The 25,603-nt window shown below is 32.5% G+C and overlaps 3 protein-coding genes across 3 annotated transcripts in view; 1 reads left to right on the top strand and 2 right to left on the bottom strand.

Moving 5' to 3' along the window:
• The window catches only part of LOC111635051 (DNA (cytosine-5)-methyltransferase 3A-like), a 151,585-nt gene extending 146,862 nt beyond the window's left edge, over positions 1 to 4,723 (top strand). Inside the window, exon 17 of the mRNA XM_023379901.1 lies at positions 1,383 to 4,723. Coding sequence (XP_023235669.1) covers positions 1,383 to 1,575 — 193 coding nt within the window. The 3' untranslated portion in view covers positions 1,576 to 4,723. The remainder of the gene's footprint in view (positions 1 to 1,382) is intronic.
• A 13,832-nt stretch (positions 4,724 to 18,555) lies between these two features.
• On the bottom strand, positions 18,556 to 20,869 carry LOC111635050. The gene has a single exon (XM_023379900.1). It carries the CDS (start codon positions 20,718 to 20,720, stop codon positions 18,570 to 18,572), a length of 2,151 nt encoding a protein of 716 aa, XP_023235668.1. The 5' UTR covers positions 20,721 to 20,869; the 3' UTR covers positions 18,556 to 18,569.
• A 1,142-nt stretch (positions 20,870 to 22,011) lies between these two features.
• Positions 22,012 to 25,331, bottom strand: LOC111635049. The gene is made up of 3 exons (XM_023379898.1): positions 25,236 to 25,331; positions 24,013 to 24,313; positions 22,012 to 23,930 (listed from the first exon to the last, which is right to left on the bottom strand). Exons 1-3 carry the CDS (start codon positions 25,329 to 25,331, stop codon positions 22,699 to 22,701), a joined length of 1,629 nt encoding a protein of 542 aa, XP_023235666.1. The 3' UTR covers positions 22,012 to 22,698.
• Between the last annotated feature and the right edge of the window lie 272 nt (positions 25,332 to 25,603).

Genomic DNA, 25,603 nt, shown 5'->3' with positions numbered 1-25,603 from the left:
GGAGAAAAGAGACAGATAGGACGTCGGTATAAGTCACAGTTATGATTTCACAGATTCGAGACAGCTTGATAGCCCGAACGGCCCCAGGCTTTCGCCCGTGCATGCTAAGTGACTTTCATTACAAGCATTTAGCTTTCCGAAGTCTATGACAACAATTGTTTGGCATTGACGGGCGCGAATTTCGTGCCAATAAGCTGCCTCGACTTGTTCGATTATGTTATCAACTCAATTTCTTATTTATTTTCACATTTTCACTTCGCGGTCCTTCTCTGTTCTTTTTTTGTTATTTACATGTGTAGGTCATTTCATTGTTATACACATTTGATATCATCATTTATCACATACTTCCATGACACTCTTGTCTGTCTGCTACAACTGCCAAGAATTAACGCGATTGGCGAAGCGTAATGACAGCGGACCAATAGAGAGCAAGATCCTTGCCATAATGCGGTTGCGCGCCAATTTTCGTACGTGCGTTAATCAGGCCAAATATTCGGCTATTCGGCCATGCTCCTGGCCGAATTTTCGGTATTCGGCCTGAGGCCGAATATACTATTCGTTACAACACTATTAAAAAATAATTTGTGCTAAATTATAATTATACAGAAGTACTATGTAGATGACTGTGCAGAAAAGATCTTTCTGTTCATTTATATCACTTACTCTTAAGCAAGAAAAACTAAAAGAATAAATTTAAATTTTTTTTTGATTTACAAATAGAAAAGGCTAAATTAAGATATAATAAAATAAAGACACTGAGTTCAGCATTACATACAACACTGAACTCAGTGTCTTTATTTTATTATACAATATTTTGGCATGATAGTCATCCTATTGATTACTAAATTAAGATAATTTAGGTGAAACATTTTATTAGCCCATTATTCTAGATGTAAAGAAGAGTTATCTGCATCTTCCCTATTCCTAATAAGATCAGCAAATCCTAATGTCTTTGAAATAAAATTTTCCACTAGTTCATTGCATAGTCAGAATTATATAATGATTTATTCACCAATTAATATGGATATTGAATTGCTTGTTTTAACAGGATGATATTTCACATGTTGAAACAATAACAAAAGTTTGAATTTACTGTATTTAAAGTTTTAGTAATAAATTATTAATTCTTATATTAATTTTTAATTAAGTTTTTAAACCAAAATAACTTATTTCATTTTTTTCAATAATGAGTTCTTTTAACTTTAAATACATTATGATGAATAAATCCAATTTTGAATTTAAGGAATACTGTCTTATTTTTAATATGATTAAGTACATATTTTATGTTAATGAATTAAATTATTATTAATAATTAAATAAATGTATTTATATTTCATAAATTATTCCTTTACATGTTTAATATTTAATATATACATTTATAGAATATTTGGATTTCCAAGCCATTATACTGATGTTGGAAATATTCAATTGTCACGTCGTCAGCAGCTATTAGGAAAAGCATGGAGTGTTCCAGTCATCCGACATTTATTTACTTCACTAAAAAATTTTTTTAAAACTGTAGCAGTATTTAAAAGTGCAGAAAAGGCAAGAGATGAAGATATTTTATCTGATTAAATGTAAAACATTATATTTATAATGTTCATGTCTGTTACCATCAGCCATTGCTTTTTTCATTGTTGTGAAGTCTTTTACACAAACTATATATTTTTTAATTAGTTGTTTTATTATATTATTTTGACCATTTGAATATTTTTACTATTTTAGTAAAATGGACTGTTTTAAGATTTGGAAAATATTTCCAATTAATTTGGAAAAATTAACTACATTGTTAAGAATGAAAATGAAAGTTCTTAGAAAAATTCTTGTCATTGATAAATATATTTATTTATATACAATTTGATTTCACTATTTTTAATAGTGAAATAATTTAAATTGTGTATATATAATAAACTATATATTTTATAACATAGAGTTCAAATATACAAGCCAAATCACTGCCATTATCATCATGTCAAATCATCTGATGTGATTTTATGATGTTAAAGATTGCCCCATCTTTAATAATTAAGATATATCTTAGAATTAAATGAAATAATTGTGATATTTTTTAATGACCTAATCAATGCAGGATAGCTAATGGTAAATAAAATATAAATACCAGTCACAATATTTAAATATTATAAAAGTAACAATCTGCTTCCTAAAAGAAATAAAGACACACAGACAACCATTTTAATGTAAATGAGGCAATTATAATATTTCTCTGACACTGAACATTAGAAGAGTATTGCAATTGTTTCTCTTACATTAATGTGGTTGTCTATATATCTTCTTTTAAGAAGCAAATTGTTACTTTTCTCTTTATTATAATTTTTGTATAACACTTCTAATCTCATATTTTCAATATTATCTATAAACAACTTTTGTTAAATATATTGTGTGTTTTAACCTAACTCTAAAATGTTTGAATAACAGGTCTTTATTTCATTGTATAATCTGAACGAAATACTATTTCTTAGGAAATTTTATTTATTAGTCAATATTTAGATAATCTATACAATATTTTAAATAAATACATATGCATTTATATAATTGTTAATAAGGTACCTGTGTTCAGTGATGTCTACAGAGATGATTAGTAGCCCGAAAAAAACCAAATCTGATATGGTGTCATTTTGGGATATGCAGAAGATATTTCAGTAAAAAGTAAAATTGTTCCTAAACTCACCATTATGGGCACTTCTCACCTTTGGCACTTCAAGCAGGCAAAAAAAAAACTTGGTGCAATATCTTAAGATGTCATAACTTTTGAAGTGCACTTACAGCATTGGCATTGTTTTCGTAAAACAGCAAAAAAGGCATATTCAAGCATGATCATGACCATTGTTACCAATCTGTATTAATAAGAATGGTATTTCACATGCCATAGGCAGTAAAGCCACACTAACTGCCGTATAATTATTAATATGGATTATCATATTTTACAGCATGTAAGATTCATTACCATAAAGCCATAGCAACTACCGTATAATATAGGGCTATATCGCCTGAATATAGCCTGATATTACATGACAGTTGCTGTGGCTTTATGGTAATGAATCAGGTTTTGGAAGATATTTGCCATAAGCATTTCAAGAAGTTTTCTATATCAAATGTGCATTATGCATATGCTATGCATTATTTATTTATTTATTTATTTATTTCCTCCTATTTGTAGCATCACAAGTTCTTTAATTGTGAGTTTCAGAACTAAATTTTTTCCTGTGGAAATTCTTCTGCATGTTCAGAAACATGCAGAATTTTTACACTGCAGCATACAAAATTTGGTTGCATTCGGACTGCTACATATCCCTCTAGACAGCATTGAATAGAGTAATTTTAATTATGATCACTCTTTGTAAACCACATATCATCTGGAATTGTAATTCTAGAAAGCATGGAATAACATAGATAGTTTAGTGTATATATTATAACTTATATTGAAACATGAATCTTATTTGAATGTGTTTGGAAATTATTAATATGGATTATCTTATTTTACAACATGTAAGATACACTCTATCATTTCAGCACAGAATATTTAGGAAAAGTATTTAGTGTATTTAAACCATCCCACACCCACACCTTTGCCACATAGCTCCAAAGTTATTTTCTGTATTTTGATTTTAAAAGTAAAATCAGAATGCACACTTTTATTTATCAGGGAAAAAGAGGAATTTAAAATAATTTATTTACATTTAAAATATTCTATATGAATACATGTAAACGCTGCTTAGCTATAGCAACAAACAAATACACCTAGCTATATTTGTTTTATTATGATCATTATTTGTTGTACTGAGATGTCCATACTATGGGAAGCACTCGAAAAACAGAAAATGTCAGCTGTTCATAGATGTGACTAGCAGTCTCTGTAGCATACACTGCTAAAGATGGTGCTGTTAATAATAATATGTTTAATTAAACAAGAGCATTTTTATTCAAGAGTTTGGCTGTAGCTTGCCATTAGTGAAAGCCATTATGGGAATTCATTAGCCTACAGGAGATCATAATTTTACATATAAATGCAGGGTAATTTCCCTCCCCATCTTATATGCTGTAAAATATGGTATTTGTTGAAAATTAGAATTATATAACTCTTCAAATTTACACAATACAAATTTTTTATAATCATGTACTGTACAATAGAATTCACTTATTATAATCATATTGTTATCAGTTATTTAATGTTACTAGATTTAGTATGTCTCAAAACTTGTAAATTAAAATTCTTATGAAACTTTGCATATTGTAATGAGAATTTTGGTTATGGAGAATGCATACATGTGGACAGAACAGTAAAACACCTATAAAAATCTCAATGCCGTCTTTGGAAAAGCAGCCACACATGTGGCTAGTCTTGTTTTTTTTTTTTTTCTTTGTAGGAATTTGTAGATGTTTATGAACTTTTTTTAGTTTTCTACATTAAGAACTGTTTTGAACTTTCCAACATGATCTTTGGAAAAGCAGCCACACATGTGGCTAGTCTTGTTTTTTATTTTTTTTGTAGGAATTTGTAGATGTTTATGAACTTTTTTTTAGTTTTCTACATCAAGAACTGTTTTGAACTTTCCAACATGATAAAGTATCATGTGGTGTCCATTCAAAATGTCAGATCACATGCAGCAATGTTTCTAGTGGTTGTTTTATGTATCTACTGAATTTATATCTGCGTGTATGCATCTGCTTTTGTAGTTATCATTCTCTTGAAGTAAATAGTCATTTTTAATACTTTTCATACTGTCACTTTCTTTTCATACTTGTCACTTCTTTTTCATACTGTCACTTTCTTTTCATCTTGTCACTGTCTTTTCATACTGTCACTTTCAATCTAAGGCTGATAATGCACAATTGTTATCATTGTCTATCTTAATTGGTGGTTTTAAAAGTTAAATATTAGTCATTTTAACCATTATTTGCTCACAATACAGTAGTTTGAATTACTGGCATGTCTTACTTTAATTATACCTTGGATGAATTAGTATTAATAATAATAAAGCTAATTAAAATCTTTCAAATTATACATTTTAAATTGTTTTAACATGGCATGTCCTTTTAATGTTAGAACCAATAAAACCAGAATTTCCATTAAATTAATAGTCTTATTTACTTACCCTGCTTGCTTTTATCAGTTGGTTATTTTCAGTACAGGCAAATCTCAACATAATTACAATAAGTGGATTCTATTGTATTAATCAAGAGAGAGAATTTTTTAAATTATTAACAACAATAAATTAATGCTTATAATAATTAGTATCTTAATAATTTTTATACTTGAATTAAATGAATATAAAATTCAAAATTCTTTTACTCCATGATTTCATGGCATTCTAAAATTATTGTAATTTAATAAAGTAACAAGTTTTTATTTAATTTAATTTTTTTTATTTTGACCAATCCAATCTTATTTATTAATCAGTAATAGGGTTAATTTATGTTTGTGCTGTTAAAGTTTTCCTCTACTACAATTTACAATTCATATTTGCAAGAAACAGTGCCATAAGACCAACTAAAATAAAGTAAAACAAACCATATTCAAGAAACCAAAAAGTTTACTTTATTTTAGTAAACTGGTTATCAATGTAATTTTAATTTAAATTTTTAATTTCCTTTTTTTCATTAATAATAACAGCTTTTGTACAATTTATTGCAATGTTTTTACTGTAGAGAACAATACAGTCATTCTTCAGTTGAAAGATTGTTTATTTTACTTTTTTATGAAAATCCGACCTTTTTTGCATTCCAACCATACCCCCAAGTCTCAAAGGTGCCGGATTAGAGGGGTTCTACTGTAAGATTTAAATATGATATTTATAAAACATTCTATAACAGTATTAAAACTGTTTTTATAAATTGAATTTGAGCATACTGTTCCTATGTATTGTTGTTCTTTGNTAAATTTTTAATAGAAATGATTATAGGAAAAAGAATTATGCTGTCATTTCAAAATTTATCATTAGTTTTTCCAACTGATGATAAATACACTGTATTCAGCAGAATCATTAGATAACTTACAAATATCTGCAGTAACAGATTGTACAGGGTTACCACACTATATAATCAACAAAAGTGTCTCCCCAGCCAATTATTTAAAAAACTAATAGGACAATCACTGTAGACCTTTTTATGATGTATACCAAGTTGGGCATGCACTAATTGGCAGTCCAAATTTTCATCCCCTACACCTCTTCTATTGGAGAGGACTGGCATAGAAGTACATCACTGTATAACATGATTGCAATGCAGGTGGTTGACTGTGCAGTTAAGTTTAGGTTAACAATGATATGGATATGCAAATCATCCAATTGAACAGAAAATATAAAACACCTTTAAATAAAATGTACAAAACACTACAAATGTACTGCCATTTATTAAATATACTCAAAATGTTTGCCTTCAGCAACAATGCATGCTTGTACTTTTCCAATAACAGATTTATAAACAGCTATTGTCATGTCACAGATTAGAAGAGCACATGCAATACATTTTTGATCATCAATTGTGTGCTAACCGAGGGGGCTGAAGCGGAGAGCTTCTCCCCACTTACCGGCTTGGCTATAGGAGGGCTAAAGGAGTGGGAGGCGTAATGAAGTCGTGATGAGATGTCAGTAGTACTTAACAAGAGACATTAAATTAGGAATAACATATTTAATATAAACATAAAAATAATACAAATACATTAAAATTCCACATTAATTCTAAACAATATGTAAGCGATAAATATAATAAATTCCGAGTCGCGACAATATCGGACAACTGATGTCCGTCTATCCTGTAAGTGGGACCGTCGAAGGTTCTCGACACACAATACTTCTAAGACCTATCAAAAGGTATAGAACAAATAATTTCTAAGTCCTGAGTAAGTCAAGAGACAATATGATCTAAGTCCCGAGTATACCGAGAGACAATAATTTCTAAGTCCCGAGTATTCCGAGAGACAATATTTTCTAAGTCCCGAGTATACCGAGAGACAATAATTTCTAAGTCCCGAGTATACCGAGAGAGAGTGAAGTAAAAACAATCTAAGTATTTACCTCTTTAGGTCGGCGATCAGAAACCTTGAGGTCCTTCCAGAGTAGACGCTTGTAGTCTTCTTTCTCTGATGATCGCCTCGAGATCTCGGATCATTCCCCTTTTATACTTTTTTAGCGTGGGAAATCTCGGGGACTCCTCTGACGCAATCTGTCACTTCTCCCGATTTATGACAGTCTCCCCCGTCATGGGTGACGACAATGCAGACATCGCTTGACCAATTAATGTTAAACTCGTCATCACCTGGGGAGATGACTGACCATTTTTGGTAATGTTCTCACCGTAAGGGTGCCCTTGTAGGTGACCTCTTGTCTACTCTCCATGCAAGAACACATGGTTGTCTTTTGCGGTCTAGCCAATTAGTAAAATAGTGCCATATAGTAGTCTCCTGGGGAGAGGGGTGTTCTTCCGCGGTCGCCTCAGAAGACTTCGTCCGTCAAGAAGGTCATCCCTAGAAACTACGCAGTTCGCTGTCCGGTGTCTATTCTTCGAACAATGGGGTGAGAACAGGAGAAATAATGGAAATGATGATGAAAGAAATATATAACTTCGTGCTGTAGTTAATTAAAATTCTCATACGATAGTCAGATTTTCACAATTGCATTCAGTGGCTCTGTTTTGTAAATCTTCAACTTCAGAAAGTCCCACTAGAAAAATTCCATGAAATGTAACGTCTGGAGACCTTGATTGACAATTCACAGATCTATTCCAACCTACTCACTGCTGTCCAAACTTGACATTAATCCAATCCCACACTGCGTGAGTGTTATATGGTGGAGTTTCATTGTGTTCAAACCATATGATGCACAAATACTATAATGGCAGGTTTTCTATGTTACTGTACCATTAATACTGTACCAACATAAAATCTGTTCTGTATAAAATACAAGATTAATTTTGTTCTTGAGATCAAGGCTTTTAAAGGATTTTTTCCTGGATCTTTAGCTTTCCAATTGGTTGGTTTCTTGTATCCAGGTTGATAACAGATCATTTCAGTCTACAAAGGGTCAAATTCGACATCACATTTTATTTACTCAAGGGAAGTTAATCACACTTTGAAACTCCTGCTCGTATTTAACTATAGTTTTCGAATTCTTGTAAGTCTGGCACATAATCTTTGTACTAGATCTCCTTTTAAGGTTATTTAAAAAAAAAAAAAAACTTTTTTCTCTTGACTAAAATATTTATATTCTTTCCTGTTTTTATTTATGTTTTTCTTCCAGTTTTTATAAGTGTTCTACTGCATTTGCACACAATCCACGACTCACTTTGATATCGATTGTAACTGTCGCCAGTTGAATGTTGAGCTGTTTGCACAGGCAGTCCACTTGAGAAGAACCTGGCTATTGTACGCGATGATATAACTGACATAACTACGTGGTAAGTCACAAATACCAATAAACAAAAGGAAGTTTTGGTTAGAAATAAATACTTTTTCTTGCCATACATCTAAGAATAGCCAGATCTCATCATCTTTTTTATTTCTCTGTTGATAGCCCGACACTTGTTCCACAGCCATCTTGTTTTTTCTTGCATGCATGGGATTGTGGGAACTCTCTTATGACTGGATCTAGTTTCAAAAACTCTCTTTTGTCAATTGCAATTAAACTTTGTTTCAGTCAAGATTAACAGTCGAGAGATCACACCACGGCACAGTTGCCAATCATTTTACAATTTAGATTGAAATGCTCAGTGTAAACGGGGTATTATAATCAAAGCTTGATCTTCTGATTTGATACTTTTATTAAATTTTTAACACATGATCTTGAGTCTTGCTCAAGATTGCATGTTCAACCACTCCCACATTGCAATCATATTATGCAGTGATGCACTACTACCTCTCACATTTACAGTGAACCATTTATCTGTCATATATGACAGCTATTCCAAGATTTTACTTGATATTTCAGAATGAACTAAGATGCAATAGTATGTATTTTTTCATGTGCTGCAGCTTTGTAATTGACACGCCTATTTTCATTAGGGGATGAGATTACACAGTCTTTTCAATAAGCAGACTGGAGGAGGCAGAAATCTGGACTGTCATTTAGTGCATGCCTGGCATAGTATACATCAGCAAAAGNGACTCCTCTGACGCAATCTGTCACTTCTCCCGATTTATGACAGTCTCCCCCGTCATGGGTGACGACAATGCAGACATCGCTTGACCAATTAATGTTAAACTCGTCATCACCTGGGGAGATGACTGACCATTTTAGGTAATGTTTCTCACCGTAAGGGTGACCCTTGCAGGTGACCTCTTGTCTACTCTCCATGCAAGAACACATGGTTGTCTTTTGCGGTCTAGCCAATTAGTAAAATAGTGCCATATAGTAGTCTCCTGGGGAGAGGGGTGTTCTTCCGCGGTCGCCTCAGAAGACTTCGTCCGTCAAGAAGGTCATCCCTAGAAACTACGCAGTTCGCTGTCCGGTGTCTATTCTTCGAACAATGGGGTGAGAACAGGAGAAATAATGGAAATGATGATGAAAGAAATATATAACTTCGTGCTGTAGTTAATTAAAATTCTCATACGATAGTCAGATTTTCACAATTGCATTCAGTGGCTCTGTTTTGTAAATCTTCAACTTCAGAAAGTCCCACTAGAAAAATTCCATGAAATGTAACGTCTGGAGACCTTGATTGACAATTCACAGATCTATTCCAACCTACTCACTGCTGTCCAAACTTGACATTAATCCAATCCCACACTGCGTGAGTGTTATATGGTGGAGTTTCATTGTGTTCAAACCATATGATGCACAAATACTATAATGGCAGGTTTTCTATGTTACTGTACCATTAATACTGTACCAACATAAAATCTGTTCTGTATAAAATACAAGATTAATTTTGTTCTTGAGATCAAGGCTTTTAAAGGATTTTTTCCTGGATCTTTAGCTTTCCAATTGGTTGGTTTCTTGTATCCAGGTTGATAACAGATCATTTCAGTCTACAAAGGGTCAAATTCGACATCACATTTTATTTACTCAAGGGAAGTTAATCACACTTTGAAACTCCTGCTCGTATTTAACTATAGTTTTCGAATTCTTGTAAGTCTGGCACATAATCTTTGTACTAGATCTCCTTTTAAGGTTATTTAAAAAAAAAAAAAAACTTTTTTCTCTTGACTAAAATATTTATATTCTTTCCTGTTTTTATTTATGTTTTTCTTCCAGTTTTTATAAGTGTTCTACTGCATTTGCACACAATCCACGACTCACTTTGATATCGATTGTAACTGTCGCCAGTTGAATGTTGAGCTGTTTGCACAGGCAGTCCACTTGAGAAGAACCTGGCTATTGTACGCGATGATATAACTGACATAACTACGTGGTAAGTCACAAATACCAATAAACAAAAGGAAGTTTTGGTTAGAAATAAATACTTTTTCTTGCCATACATCTAAGAATAGCCAGATCTCATCATCTTTTTTATTTCTCTGTTGATAGCCCGACACTTGTTCCACAGCCATCTTGTTTTTTCTTGCATGCATGGGATTGTGGGAACTCTCTTATGACTGGATCTAGTTTCAAAAACTCTCTTTTGTCAATTGCAATTAAACTTTGTTTCAGTCAAGATTAACAGTCGAGAGATCACACCACGGCACAGTTGCCAATCATTTTACAATTTAGATTGAAATGCTCAGTGTAAACGGGGTATTATAATCAAAGCTTGATCTTCTGATTTGATACTTTTATTAAATTTTTAACACATGATCTTGAGTCTTGCTCAAGATTGCATGTTCAACCACTCCCACATTGCAATCATATTATGCAGTGATGCACTACTACCTCTCACATTTACAGTGAACCATTTATCTGTCATATATGACAGCTATTCCAAGATTTTACTTGATATTTCAGAATGAACTAAGATGCAATAGTATGTATTTTTTCATGTGCTGCAGCTTTGTAATTGACACGCCTATTTTCATTAGGGGATGAGATTACACAGTCTTTTCAATAAGCAGACTGGAGGAGGCAGAAATCTGGACTGTCATTTAGTGCATGCCTGGCATAGTATACATCAGCAAAAGATCTACAGTGATTGCTCTATTAGTTTTTGAAGACCTTTGCCACCACCCTGTACAGTACATATATATATATACAGTATATATAAATTGAATCATGTTCATTTCCAATTCTGGCATTGAAATCCCCAAGAATTAACCATAATGAGGTGAGATATGACCAATTCAAAAAGGTTTTCTCGATTTCTTCAAATGGACTTTGGAACATTTCATAGGGAAGAATATAATTAGTGATTATTGCCAAATAATTATTGGGGAACCCATTAAATTTATGATTTTCTAATTTAACCATAGCAAATATTAAGTAAGTACTCCAATAGGAATGAACCAAATTTCCCAAGGATTTGTTTACCAATAGCATTATTCCTCCCTTCAGCCTACTGACTCCAGGTTTTTTTATTGCTGGAACCATAATATAGTTGAATGATTCTTGCAGGAGATTTATCTCCTTTTCAGTTAATTTAGTAATCCAAATCTCTTCTAGTCCTATGATATCACAAATTTCTAATAGTTTTTGAAATAAACAGAAAAGAACTTATTTCTAAAACCTCAGATATTCAAATTAATGACCTTGATCTCAGGTTCCCTGTATAATGTTGAATAAGTATCGTCAAACCTATCATTACTATTATTGTTAACATTAGTATTCTTAAACACTAAATAAATTAGTCAATTGTTTTCCCTGACAGTTCCAATTTATTGTTTTTAATTTTAATTTTTCCAAAAAAATTTTGATTATCTTTAAGTTTCATTTCATTATCAGACACATTTATGATATTGGACTTTTCAAAGGGGAAAACAATAAAAAATCTTCAACATTAACCAATTGATTCTGCATATAGCAATAGGTGATCTTTAAGTGATTAATTATTAAATAATCGTCACAAAGTTTTACTTGGATACCGTGTTTTTTAAAGTTGCTATAAAAGGCAAAAGTAGTTTCTTTCTTTGTATTATTTACTAAAGTATCCTATTTATATTGAATTAATTCTTTTTCTGTTTTTAATTTAGTAATTTCTACATCCATTTTTTTTTATTTCTTTCATTAACTAATTGCAGTTGGTTTTAAAGTCTTTAAAAACATTTTGTATAACATTAATTTCTTCTCTAATCATTGAAATTTGACTAACCAACCTTTTGTTACTTGAGTAATCAAGTTCAAAAATTTTTTACCATAGATCTGCAGTTGTAATGTCTTCAGTTTCCACCATTGATAAATCTTGTGAAGAATTTGACTTAAGTTGCTTACCCGATTGAATGGGAGAATCAGATTTTCTAGCTTCAGTAAATTCAGTAATTAGTTTTGTATCCAAATCTGAAGAAGTTGCTTTATTAGAAAGTTATTTTTGTCGATTTAAAAGTTGTCTTCCTCTTTTTGCCGGACATCTTTGCATAGGACCAAGGTTAGGTTCAATCCCAGAAATTAATATCAGTATTAATATGAACTTATTTTTGTTCATTTTCACCAAATTTAATAGCACAAAATCCATTAAATTGTTTATTATTAAAACTTATCTATCTGAAGAATAAAAGACGCCAGTAACATTTAAGACTAGAGCACCCTCCATTAACGGGAATAATCTGATGGTTTATAATACAAGAAAAAGACACAATACAGGAATCAATAAAAAAGGAAATTTATTAATTAAATTTTCCAAAAGTCAAGATTTATGTATTTTAAATGGTCGTATGGTATATACGAAGGTAATCCCAAAAGTAGGGTCTCCTATTTTTTTTTAGAAAAACAAAGAAATGTTTATTTTCAATAATGTTTACATCATTTTAAAGCTCGAACATTTATCTATTTTTCTACATAATCGCCATTTTGGTCTATGCATTTTTGTAGGCACTGTGTCAGTTTATGTATGCCCATGTCATACCAGCTCGCCGACATGTCATGTTAAACCAATTGAAATTCATCGCCAATTGATGGAAGTGTATGGTGAGTCATGTGTGGATGTCCAAAACGTCACCAAATGGTGTAGGGAGTTGCAGCTGGTCATACTGAAATTCACGATGAAGAAAGAAACAGGAGACCATCAATTTCTGACAAGACAGTTGTGAAGGTTGAACAAATCATGCATGAAAATCAGTGGCTCTCTCTGGATGATCTCTGCATTTTGGTTCCTGGGGTTCACATTCATAGGATTTAATGTAAAAGTTGCAATATCGGAAGGTGTGTGCAAGATAGGTCCTGCAACATGGTGGCGAGCTGGTATGACATGGGCATACATAAACTGCCACAGTGCCTACAAAAATTCATAGACCAAAATGGCGATTATGTAGAAAAATAGATAAATGTTCGAGCTTTAAAATGATGTAAACATTATTGAAAATAAACATTTCTTTGTATTTCTAAAAAAAATAGGAGACCCTACGTTTGGGATTACCTTTGTATATACCATACAACCATTTAAAATACATAAATCTTGACTTTTGGAAAATTTAATTAATAAATTTCCTTTTTTTATTGATTCCTGTATTGTGTCTTTTTCTTGTATTATAAACCATCAGATTATTCCCGTTAATGGGGGGTGCTCTAGTCTTAAATGTTACTGGCGTCTTTTATTCTTCAGATAGATAAGTTTTAATAATAAACAATTTAATGGATTTTGTGCTATTAAATTTGGTGAAAATGAACAAAAATAAGTTCATATTAATACTGATATTAATTTCTGGGATTGAACCTAACCTTGGTCCTATGCAAAGATGTCCGGCAAAAAGAGGAAGACAACTTTTAAATCGACAAAAATAACTTTCTAATAAAGCAACTTCTTCAGATTTGGATACAAAACTAATTACTGAATTTACTGAAGCTAGGAAATCTGATTCTCCCATTCAATCGGGTAAGCAACTTAAGTCAAATTCTTCACAAGATTTATCAATGGTGGAAACTGAAGACATTACAACTGCAGATCTATGGTCAAAAATTTTGAACTTGATTACCTCAAGTAACAAAAGATTGGTTAGTCAAATTTCAATCAAAGTTGCAATATGTGTGCAAGGTGCGTCCCGTGAGAAGAAATAAAAATTTTATTTAACAACATAAAAGAGTTATATCTACAAAAAGTTTGTTTTTGCTAAACAGGAAATGACATCACAATTTTTAATCTTGTTTTATAAGCTTTAAATGTGAGGAATATCTTATCCCTCAGCTACTGCCATTCTTATGATACAAAGATCTACCAGACTTATAAGCTAAACACTCAATTTTCAGAGGGTCATTTTTAAGAAATGCTTTAGAAGTGGGTCCTATTATTTGGACAAAGAACCATTTGTGTTTAAGGCTACATGCTCACCAAGTTTCATTCGAATTGGAGAGGCAAACATCTCCTTGTTAGTCTTCTGAGATTTTCTTAGATATTATTCCAGATGTAAAAAGAGATGTTAATGCTGTTTTTGAAACTTTGTATTTCATTGCCTGTGTCACAACACCTCTTCCTTGGACCATCTTTGTTACCATTCAAGAATGCCTTGAATGGTAACAAAGATATTATTTTTGACTACTTCCCCTTAGTTCTCTTCTTATGTAATTGTGTAATTTTGGGCAAGGATGCAATGTCTAAGGGAACACTAGATATGTGTTCTTTGTTTACATTTTCTCTACATGGTATTGCTTGTGCTTCTTTATGAAGTACAGCTTTTAAGTGGTCCATGCTAGAAACATCACATCCCTTCAAATAAATAAATTTCAGTTTGTGTTTAATAGATTTTATAGTGATATAGACTAGAGAAAACATTGTTATCATAACTATAATACAGATATTCTAGTTTTTCTCTCACAAGCAGTTCTATAGATGTATCAAGCATAGCACATTTAATACACTGTTGTTATATATTTATTATTAATTTGTTTATTATTGTTTCAGATGCCTATGATGTCTGATCCAACCTTTATCAGTGTTTTTCTTAATGGTGATTCATTCATGTTGACTAGGACTTTGGAATTCATCTTCGACTGGCCCTGTGCCAATTTAGCCTGGTATATCTGTTTTGTACATGGCCTTTTGTCAGATTTCTTCTGACTGTTTCTGCAAATAGAAGTGCTTACTAAACAAGCAAACCACATAGTCTGATATTTTTCCATTTTTCATACAGTGTCATGTGTTCTGTATGAAAAATGGAGATTGTAGATTTGCCCTAAGCCTACTTGAGTAACATGCTATGTGATGCCACCATATAAGCAGTCTTAAAATAATGTCTAGCAAAGCTGATCTATGAATTCTACTTTCTAAAAATATTTACAATGTCTAACAAGTACACAGTGCCGGCCCGAGGCAAGTTTTAGGTTGGAGTGAGATCCTATTATGGCGCCCCCTTGGTTGCCCCTAATTTATACCCTTTAATTTTCTTTATCACTGAGGTGCCTCCTAGGACTTAGCGCCTGGAGCAGCTGCTCCATTCACCCTATGGTAGGGCCAGCTCTGCAAGTACATAATTATAAAGTTATTCTGAAATTTTCATAAAACTAAAAATCTGTTCCTAGAGCACAAGAAAGCACATCAGTTACCTTGTACAGTATTTTCAGCACACTTTGGCATAGACAGCTGTAACTGTCCGTTGATTCATTGCTGTGAGGCTTTCTTGACATCTGGTAGATTTCACACCTTCTATACAGAGCAGCAAAATTTGCAATTTGTACAGTTTTCTCTTACATACACTTGCTCCATGTACTCTATATATATATAATACTGACTCTAAGGAGGAAGACATTCAATGAGAGTTTCTTTCATCTGTAAATTATTACTATATAATTTTGGTTCTACTGTATTATAGATTATAAGTAAATTCAATTCAATTTTTATAATTTACATTATCATCTCATATTAGTGATACAATTTTTTAATACTGGGTGATCATAATTAAAGTACCCCTATTTAATACTCTCTGGAAAAAGATTTAAATGCTAAATGCTACTTAGCAGTACAAATGCATTTAAATTTTGTTTGTAAACATATCAAGACGAACAGAAAACATTTCTGTAAAAATACTAATAACAAAACTCATTTCTATGGTATTTTTGGCACTGCAAGCAACAAACATTTTATTTGTACAAGATACTCATATACACAGACACCTTACTGATGAGGAGATACTGCTCAATGTGGTCCTCATTCCAAAGATGTAAAATCTAAAGGTTATGTACAGTGTGTTCAGTGGCCAACCTTAATTGATCCTTTGTGATGGTTCTCACTTGGAATATAATACTACCTTGTAAAGCTGCCAAATTTGCAATATGTCCTCAATAAACTGTATTTTTTAAATGTTCCACAAATAAACTTCTTTTTGTTACAGTGCTAAAAGTGCCATTAGTGGCAAGTTTTGGAACTTTCTTTTTATGAAAATGTCTTCCACATTTCCTGAAATTTCACCATACCAGATTTGGTTGCATTTGGATTGCTAAATCTCTCTCTTGACAGCATTGAATAGGGATATTTTAATTGCCATCACCCAATATGCCTTGTTTTAGTATTCTAACTTTACAAATACAATGCTCTTTTCACTTATTGATTTTTGGAAATAATTTTTCTATTCTGCTTAATTTACATTGTCAGTTTTACTTCTATAAAATAATTAATATTGAAAAATATTTTTTCTATAAAGACATCAGAATAGAGAAATGTTAAATGATACACACATTGAATTTGTGTATGCTTTTCTTTTAGTTATATTGGATAAGTTATTAAAACAAATTAAAATGAAAAATATGTATATTAAGTTTTTTCTTAAATATTATTATATTTTTAGCATTTATTATCTTTGATATAATTTAGAATATTGTAATATTTTAAACAAATTTTTTTCATTTAAAATCTAGATTTAATAATAATAATATATAAATGAAATAAGTGTGTTCCTATGTTGTAATTTTCATAATATTCCTAATTTAATGCGAGCATCTTATTAAAGTAACGGTAATGAGAGAGTGGGTTTTTTCGAAAAGTCAGAAATCTGAAAAATGTTCGTGAAGTCACATATGAGAAGTCATGACGTTGCTCGACGTCAGCCGAACAAGTTCGAAAATTTAGATCTGGCTATGACGTCACAAAGATGGGGGCAACATTGCGAGCATATCTAATTACGGTCGAGTCTGTCGAACGCAACTAATAAGTGCGACAACTTTGTCTAAATTCATAATTTATCATCAGCATTTCAAAGTAGAAATTTTTGATAATAAGTCACGAGCTTCCACCGTCTTATCTAAAAAACAACACCCGTAAAATCAGAAGAAAACGTCACTAAAGTTTCTTCGACTCACAGATGTGACTTTTCGAATAGGCCCAATACGTGCAATATGAATCTGCACTTGTTATTTTTCAAAATTTGCTGAGCTTATATAAAAACACATTTATAAAACTGTTTATAATCATTAGAATAAATTCATTTATAAAAAAGTATCATTTCTTTTCCTCTTTTGTAATGGAATTAACATAATTCAACCAATTTAGTTCAGAAATATAACTTGTGTTTATTACAAAGAAATAACGTACTATATATTTAGAATCTACTTACATATATTATATTAGCATTTATTAATGAAAACCGAATATATTTTTAATTGCTAATTTGATTCGGGTACAAATGTTATGTGATATTTTATAAAATATGCTTGAAAATTAAACTTTATATAATTTTGAAACGGATTTTTTTCTGTTGATTATATATACAGGGGGTGAAAAAGTAGGCATACAGTTTTCATTATCAAAAAATAACATTCATTCTATACATAAATCATGAAGAACTCTGCACCGTTTGTATTTCTCAAATTCACAACCTATTTTTGCACCCCCTCCTGTATGTAAGTTGCATTTCTCGATTGTCAAAACTTCTGTTATTATTAGTGAAGATTACAAAATTTAAAGAATCAATGTAATTCATAGGGACGTGGATTACCTGTTAACATATTTTGCATAATCACATCAAAATTATTTTTTTAACTGTCATTTTAAAAATGTTCTTAAGCGTTGGAATGGAGAACATTTTCAAAAGAAAAGTAATGTAACAATGTATAAGGGTTGCATATTTTAGTTTTATTCAAAATTAATTTGTTTTATATAAAAAAATATTTAAAAAAATGTGAAAGTGTATGTAGAAATATGCATAAAATTGTAATTTAGTTGAATTGTTTCTTAATCATTTTTAGTTTTTGTAATTAAGTGTGCTTTGATGTTTTATTGTATATTAAAATTTACGAATTTGTAGAATTAATTTGGCATTAATACAATTTATTTTAAAATTTTGTGATAGATTAATTAATTAAATCATGTTAATAAAAATTTGATGAAATATTTTAAAAATGAAAAATTATTATTTATTGAAATTTTTTCAGAGCCACCAACGGAAATTTATTTCAAAAGATTCAAATTACGTGTACATCATATACGTGTAAGATTTCTTAAATCATTACATTAATTAAAATGCAACCAATAAGAGAAAAGCTGAACTAATTTTGTTTAAGGCGAATTTATATCATCATAATTGCAAAGTAAATAGTGATTCTCTAAAATTACTTTTGCTCTTCAGAATCTTGAGATTTCACTCCTGGGATTGTATCATAAGTTTTCTTCGGCTCTCCATTATTTTTATTGCATTTTATTCTGGAATAATACTGGAAATAAAGCCATCCAGCAGCAGTCATGGAACAGATTGTAATTAAGATGAGAAAGCATAAAACTCCGATTACTCCGGGGGTAGTAAAGCAGAACGAATAACTCTTCGTTATAATTCGACCTTCGTAAATATCCCGTTTAATCGTAGATGGATCGAACGCTAAATCTTCCGGAGATACGACCTTAAAATTTCGACTTATTCCTATTTCGTCCGTGGATCTTTTTGTTCTAAAACGCACTTTACGCCCGCGCTTATTTCTAGTAGTAGTAAGAGGAGGAGGAGGAGGGAAAACGGGCATAGGAGATATAGGATAAAAATATTTTCTCATTAATATCCTTCCTGTTTTAGAAACGAGGCTTAACTTAACCCTGGGAGTCCGCTTGAATAAAGATCCTCCTCTTCCATTTCCATTGGCCGTCCTCAACCAACGAGCGAATTCTGGAGAAACTGGAATGACGTGCCTGCTGGTAGGGCGCGATTCGCTTTGCACGTATGCATCGGACGTTAATGGTTCTGAGGTTTCGTGATTTCTGGAGATCGCTTGTCTATTCATTTGTAAATCAGAGGAAATCTGTTCCGTGCTGAATGACGTTAATTCGGGTGATAAAGTTGGCCGCGATTTCACTCCCGTTATAACGTCGCCGTTGTTTAACTCGGAATCGTCTCTAGTGGGAACGGATATAGAACCGAATACTTCAATTTCTTTCACGGTTCTGTTATCCGGTTGGATACGAGACTGAAGCTTAACCGGCAGATTTGTACTTTTTTCCGAGGACGACGGCGTTAAAAATGTTAGAGGTTTCACGTTGGATTCCTCGTCCCTAAAAGGAATATCGCCGCCGTTGTCGTTCCACGCGTTATTTTGATTTTCTCGGTTTTCGTCTCCGTTTTGATGAAGAATAAAGGCGTTGATTTCGTTTCGAGTTAATTCGTTCAGAATTTGTTCTTGCAAATCTTTTAATCTCGATTCGTGGATTTGTTTCAGACTTTCGTCGTTTGTAGTTTGCGATTCTTGCGACGTTTTCCAATCGTAATTTCGAAGACCTTTCAACAGATCCTCGTCCAGATCCTTAAATTTTATGTCGTGATTTTTTGTCTTATCTCGAAGGTCTTTCAAACGTTTGTTTCGCAGATCTCTCAAGCGTTTATCTTTTAGCCGTTTTAATCTTTGAACGTAAATATCCCTTAATTTCTTCTCGAGTATATCTCTTATTTTTATGTCGAAGTTATTTATTTTGTGATCGCGTAAATTGTGGGTTTTCGGTGGTTCGCGTAGATCTTCGTAATTAGGAAAATCATCGTCGTCCTCGTCGCCGCAGCTATTTGGACATCCGAATCTACATATTTCCACCGTGCATTGCATATAAACGTCTATGGAATCCGGAAATTTAAATGCGTTGAAATGGGAGTAACACATGACTGTAGCTCTTCCCGTGACGTCTTTAACTTTTTTGAATTGACTCATCAGTGACGTTCTCTGAACGCATCCGAATTCGTCGGTCAGATAAATTGGTTTCTTGTGACCGTCGTGAGCATAACACGTTTTCACTCTCATATCGAACTGATTGCTTTTATCTCTCATGGCCACGACCAAAGTCATGGGGCTACCCAACGTTACGATGCCATTTAGTTTTCTCGACCAAGGGCTTTTCCCTTCTAAGATTTCCATCCAGCAATCGATATTGTCCCCGTGAAAATTCATAACAACGGGCTCCGGATCGGAAACACGCACTCCGGGTTCCGTAATGGACGTTTGGTAAACGTCGTGCCATTCACACCTGATCCTTTTAGTTTGATCGTTAGGGCCCAAAATGTCAGGACCGTGTTGTATGATAATTGTATTTTCGTAATATCGGCCGTTAATGTCATTAACCGTACCGCAGAGATCGTAATAGATATCAAACGAGGTACTTGTAATGGCCGAATTAGGATTTACGTACATACAATTTTTTTCGTCGAATTTTCCGCGAGAGTATATGAGACCGTTGAAGGGCGACGAGAAGATCATACGAACCGTCATGAAAGATTTACTACAAATGACGTCCATATCCGCTAGTTTGCTGTTAACTTCGTCGTCATCTTGGCCGGAAACTAAACCTCGTCCTAGTAAAATCTATAAAAACGAAAAAAAAATTAGCATTTTATATAAAAATTTCGATTCTAGTTATTTGTACATAAAAGGAATTCATTAATTAAGCCTCGTGGCCACTAAAAGGCCTTTTTAGCGAGTCCATTATGAATTCGGCCAGATCCTCTATGGGGCGGCCAGTAGTCAGGATCAGGGCCAGACCACCCCCGAAAAATTTCTGGGGTTTTTAGATCCCGGATCTCCCACAGCTGTATGCTGCCATCCTAACCGCTGTTATTGTAATTAAAAAAAAAAAAAAACAGATATTTGATGAATATTGCAATAATAATGTAATATGAAAATGTGGTGATCGATTCCTGCATAATTTGTGATTTTAAAGAATCGAATAACCTGTAAACTTTACTTGTGTAGAGTTTACTTTTTAGAATGTCCATAAAAACGATTGAAAAGTCATAATATTAATAGGGTTTCGGACATTTACCTTCAAGTACCATACCTAAATCGTAATTATACTAAAAGTATGAAATCACAGATTTCTGAGTGTTATAAAGGTATTATGATGGTGATTATAACGTAAAACTTTAAATGTTTAAATAGTTTCGTTCAATATTTTATCGGAATTCACTTATTTGTCAAGTCAAAATTAATAAACCTTAAGAATTGCATTTTCTTAATATTTTTACTCCTACACGATACATATAATCTACAGAAAATATTTTTAAATACCAAATTTTCCGGAGTATAACATGAACCCCAAGGAATTTTTGAAGGGGGAAAACTTAGTACATTTCTAATCTACTTTATTGGAAAATAAATATATATACATATAATTTTTCAAAAAAATGTCTTTGGAAAATACAGTAATTATTTTACACTTTGATAGAGTAAATGGGAGCCAGTGATAGATGCATTTACAATAATGAGTCCTTCTTTTAGAGAGAATTTCTTTTAAAAAAAATATCCTTCAGTCGAAAGATTAAATTAACTTCTGTTAATGAATAATTGATGAACGGAGGTATTACTATTTTCACTTTAGAATATCCGAATGTCTTTGTGTTATTCACGATCGTGTCATCACGATTCTAAAATATCGCCAAGAAAACGTCTGTCGATCGAATTTTTAATATTATTTTCTGCCATTATTAAAAACTTACTTAATAATAAACATTATGAGAAATTTCTTACATTAAGCGCCACATTTTAGTAATAAAATACTGAAATACTTATTTAGTAATAAGTTACTTTAAGAGTAAATAAGATATAATTTAATACTTACCAATAAAGTGATATATTCGATCATTTTAGCGAGTTAAATTTTGAATATTAAATAAGTAAATTATTTTAAAACCTGGAATTTTGGTTGAAAATGATTATCAGAGTCCTCCTCCAAGTAATCTCGCATTTATTATGAGTGTTAAATAAGCCAGTTACTTATTTAATCCTCTTAATTTAGAGGTTGAAGGTAAACCGTGCGGAAAAAATGGTCATTTCGAGCATTACGCATATTTGTTTTTCAGGTTTTAACCGTAAACAAGGCGATGCCTAAAAGATTTTTTCGTGTTTTAAGAGATAATTTTACGTGTTGTTGTTCTAGATTTATTCAAAATGAAGAACTTTAAAAATAATTGTCGTGAGATTTGCCACGAAAGACGTTACTCGGTGTTGTTTTTGTCACGAAATATTTATTTTGAACAAACATTTGGCTGAATTAGGTTAGTATTTAATGCAAGACACTTGTAATCGTCGCATTAAATCTCATCTATGGCAGTTTATAATCGACGGATATAGAATCCATCAACTTTACAAATATATTGATTCCAATTTAAAGATTCTAATAAATAAAATTTCTACATAGAATTTAACAGTCAATACTGAATGCTTTCTTTACATGGCCTACGTTGCGAATATTTTTATTTATCTTCGTTGGCGAAAGTTCTCAAGTAGGCCTATTACATTTTTTCCGTTTTAACAGGCCGTTGAATGCTGCCAAAATATCGTTGGTTACTTGCCTCCGACATAAACACAGAACGGCTGACGTAACACCAGAAATGATCACTAACAGAAACAATCCGACGACTGTGACGGTAAATTTCGGTCTGGATATGCAAATATCATCGGATTTCTTTTCTTTGTCGACAGATTCGTTGGTTTTGGTGTCCTGAAGTGAAAATGCCAAATCGCCATCGGACACCACTCTAACAACTCGATTCAAACCAACTTGGGCCGATTCCTCGACAATTTCTTTGCTTCTGGAGCGACGAAACGTATCGTTAACGCTTCCGCTGGCTCGCGGATTTCTCATTTTGTAAGGTTGATAATCCTGATTGTCTTCGTAAGGTATAACGCACTGATCGGGGCAAGCATATCGACAGATCTGAATCGTACACTGAAAGTGAACCTCCATAGAATCGGGAAATTTGAAAGCTTGGAAATGAGCGAATGATAAAACTGTCGCGCTGTTTCCGAAATTCTTCACTTTAGTAAATCGACTTAATAATTTGGGTCTAGAAATGCATCCATGGTCGTCGACTAATTCGATCGGTTGTTTTTTACCGTCGTGGGCGATGCAATTCCTTACCATCATATCGAAACTCTTATCTGCATCTTTGATAGCTAACACTAATGTTAAAGTCTGGCCGATTTTTATAATTCCCGAGACCTCGTTAGCGAAAGGACCCTTTCCACTCTGAATTTGCATCCAACATCCCACGTCGTCTCCCGCAAATTCCACCCTAAAGACTTCTAGAGAATCCACCAAAAATGGCCGAAACGAGACCAATCTTTCGTAGTGATCGTGCCAAGTACAGCGCAGCTTTCGGGCTAAATCCCATACTTCTTGAACTTGAGGATCGTATTGTATAATAATAGTGTTCTCGAAGTAAGAACCAATTTTGTCTATAACTCCCAGGCCGTACAATGATTCCGTATCTCCATGAGTGCCACACATATTCATTAATATGTCGAAATAGACCGCTTGTTTGCCCAGACCAGCCGGAACGTGAATGCAATTTCCGTACGTATAATGACCTTTACTGAATATTAATCCATAAAAAGGGCGATCGAATTCTATGGCCACTTTCATCAGTTCACGTTCGCATTTCACTTCCAGCTTCGTTATTTTGGGTAGATCCGGCGTGGGAAGAGGCCAAAGATCGTTTTTCGCGATAGCTAAAGCGAAAAGAAAATTTAAAAAAAGGTTAAGTTGAAGAAAATAAAGTCGTTTTAAAATGCGAAGGAAGATGCAACTGACCCGGATATCCCGAAAATCGATGGTTGTAGGGATTATCTCCCGCTTGATTTTCGCTAGTGACTATAACCGGTTGAAAGTTACTTTCGTGGGAGAGTTTATGGTTCAAAGGTTGATTGGCCACTCGATGGTGATTTGCGGGGGGCGCGTAAGGAATTTGAGGAAGAACCACTTTTCCCGAATTTGGATTGTTTCCGTGTGGCAATATTGGAAGTTCGTGCCTTATTATATGAGACGATGATTGCGCGGTCTCTTGCTTTTCTGCATCTTTTTCGTTGTCTCCGACATTTTTGGATGCTAATAACTAAAAAAAAAAATTATAATAAAATCATTTAGTTTAATAAGAAAGAAATTCACAATAAATGCATGTAATTTTTACCATAAGATAAAGGATTCTATACCTTAAAATTTTGCAATGATTGATTTTATAGCTTTTTTCGGATTTTTTACATTTTAATTAAATAAAACTGTTTTTTCCCTTTCAAATTATTTATTAGAAGCTTCAGAATTGAGATGATTTTTAAAACAAAAATTACATTTAAATTTAATATTCTTAAAACCGAAATTATTAATTGAAGTTTAAAGTTTATACGAATCCCAATTTTTAACTGCCAACGGTCAAAAATCTTATATAATTAGTGATTTAATTTAAGTTTTTTAATTAATTAAATTTGTTTAGATAATCGGATGGTAAATTAAATACTCGCCTGTATGAAGAGACAAAGTGACAAGCCAGCATTAATCCAAAGCATGGCGAGAAGAAGGCGTCGACGCACGCAACAACACCTTTTACACCTAATCTGAAAAATAAAGTATTTTTTTACAAATAATCAAGTGTTTTACGTCAATTTAAAAGCTAAACAACACCGCATAATAATTATCAGTTATGTGCAAATAACTTCGAAAAATGCGAGTCCTGCCCTGTAAATATTCTTTGAAGTTGTAAGCGGAAAATACTGTAATTTATACAAATTATGAATTTGATTATGTTAAAAAAATGATAAAATGTTGTCTTAATGAAAACACAAATGATTATTTTTATATCACACGAAAGAATTTTCGATAATCTGTTAAAATTGCGTTTGTAATAGCCTTTGACAGGCTAGTTAACAAGCCAACTCGAATGGAGTGAAAACACGGATAATGTTTACATAAATATTCATAAAGTCATTTAATTATAATAATTATCAGATTTGAATTAAATATTCGTTTAGACGAGATCTTACCATTTCGGGATTAACAGTATATTTACCATTCCAACCGCAGCAAAAACAGTTCTGACGCAACCAAGTAGCTACGTTTGTCAACCATCTCACTTCCATCCCAACCGTTATAAATACACTCAGAATTTTCCAAACGCTATAATACTTAATAATTTTTATAATAGAAAGGGCAATGCGGGTGAACACGATCTCGTGTTTGATTAGCACCTGCTTCTTCCGTCAGTAGTTATTCTGGACTTTACACAGCATTTGCTGCTCCGAGAAAAATAATCGCCGAATAATTGTCTCTAGTATGCTTTTTTTTTCCAATGTAAGATGCGTAATTTTTAACACAATCGAAAAATGTGATAAGTGTCAATTGATGCATTCAC

Source organism: Centruroides sculpturatus, unplaced genomic scaffold (assembly GCF_000671375.1).
Source record: "Centruroides sculpturatus isolate CEXI.00-Female unplaced genomic scaffold, Cexi_2.0 scaffold795, whole genome shotgun sequence".
NCBI lineage: Eukaryota > Metazoa > Arthropoda > Arachnida > Scorpiones > Buthidae > Centruroides > Centruroides sculpturatus.
This window is presented reverse-complemented; position numbering and strand designations above follow the sequence as displayed.

Bases quoted from the DNA above. Each gene is read 5' to 3' on its own strand.
- LOC111635049 (XM_023379898.1), bottom strand. From the start codon at position 25,331: ATGGAAGTGAGATGGTTGACAAACGTAGCTACTTGGTTGCGTCAGAAC. The intron at 24,314-25,235 runs GTAAGATCTCGT...TTTTTTTTTTAG, and splicing joins ATACTGTTAATCCCGAAATG to TTATTAGCATCCAAAAATGT. The intron at 23,931-24,012 runs GTCAGTTGCATC...TTTTCGCTTTAG, and splicing joins TCGATTTTCGGGATATCCGG to CTATCGCGAAAAACGATCTT.
- LOC111635050 (XM_023379900.1), bottom strand. From the start codon at position 20,720: ATGGACGTCATTTGTAGTAAATCTTTCATGACGGTTCGTATGATCTTC.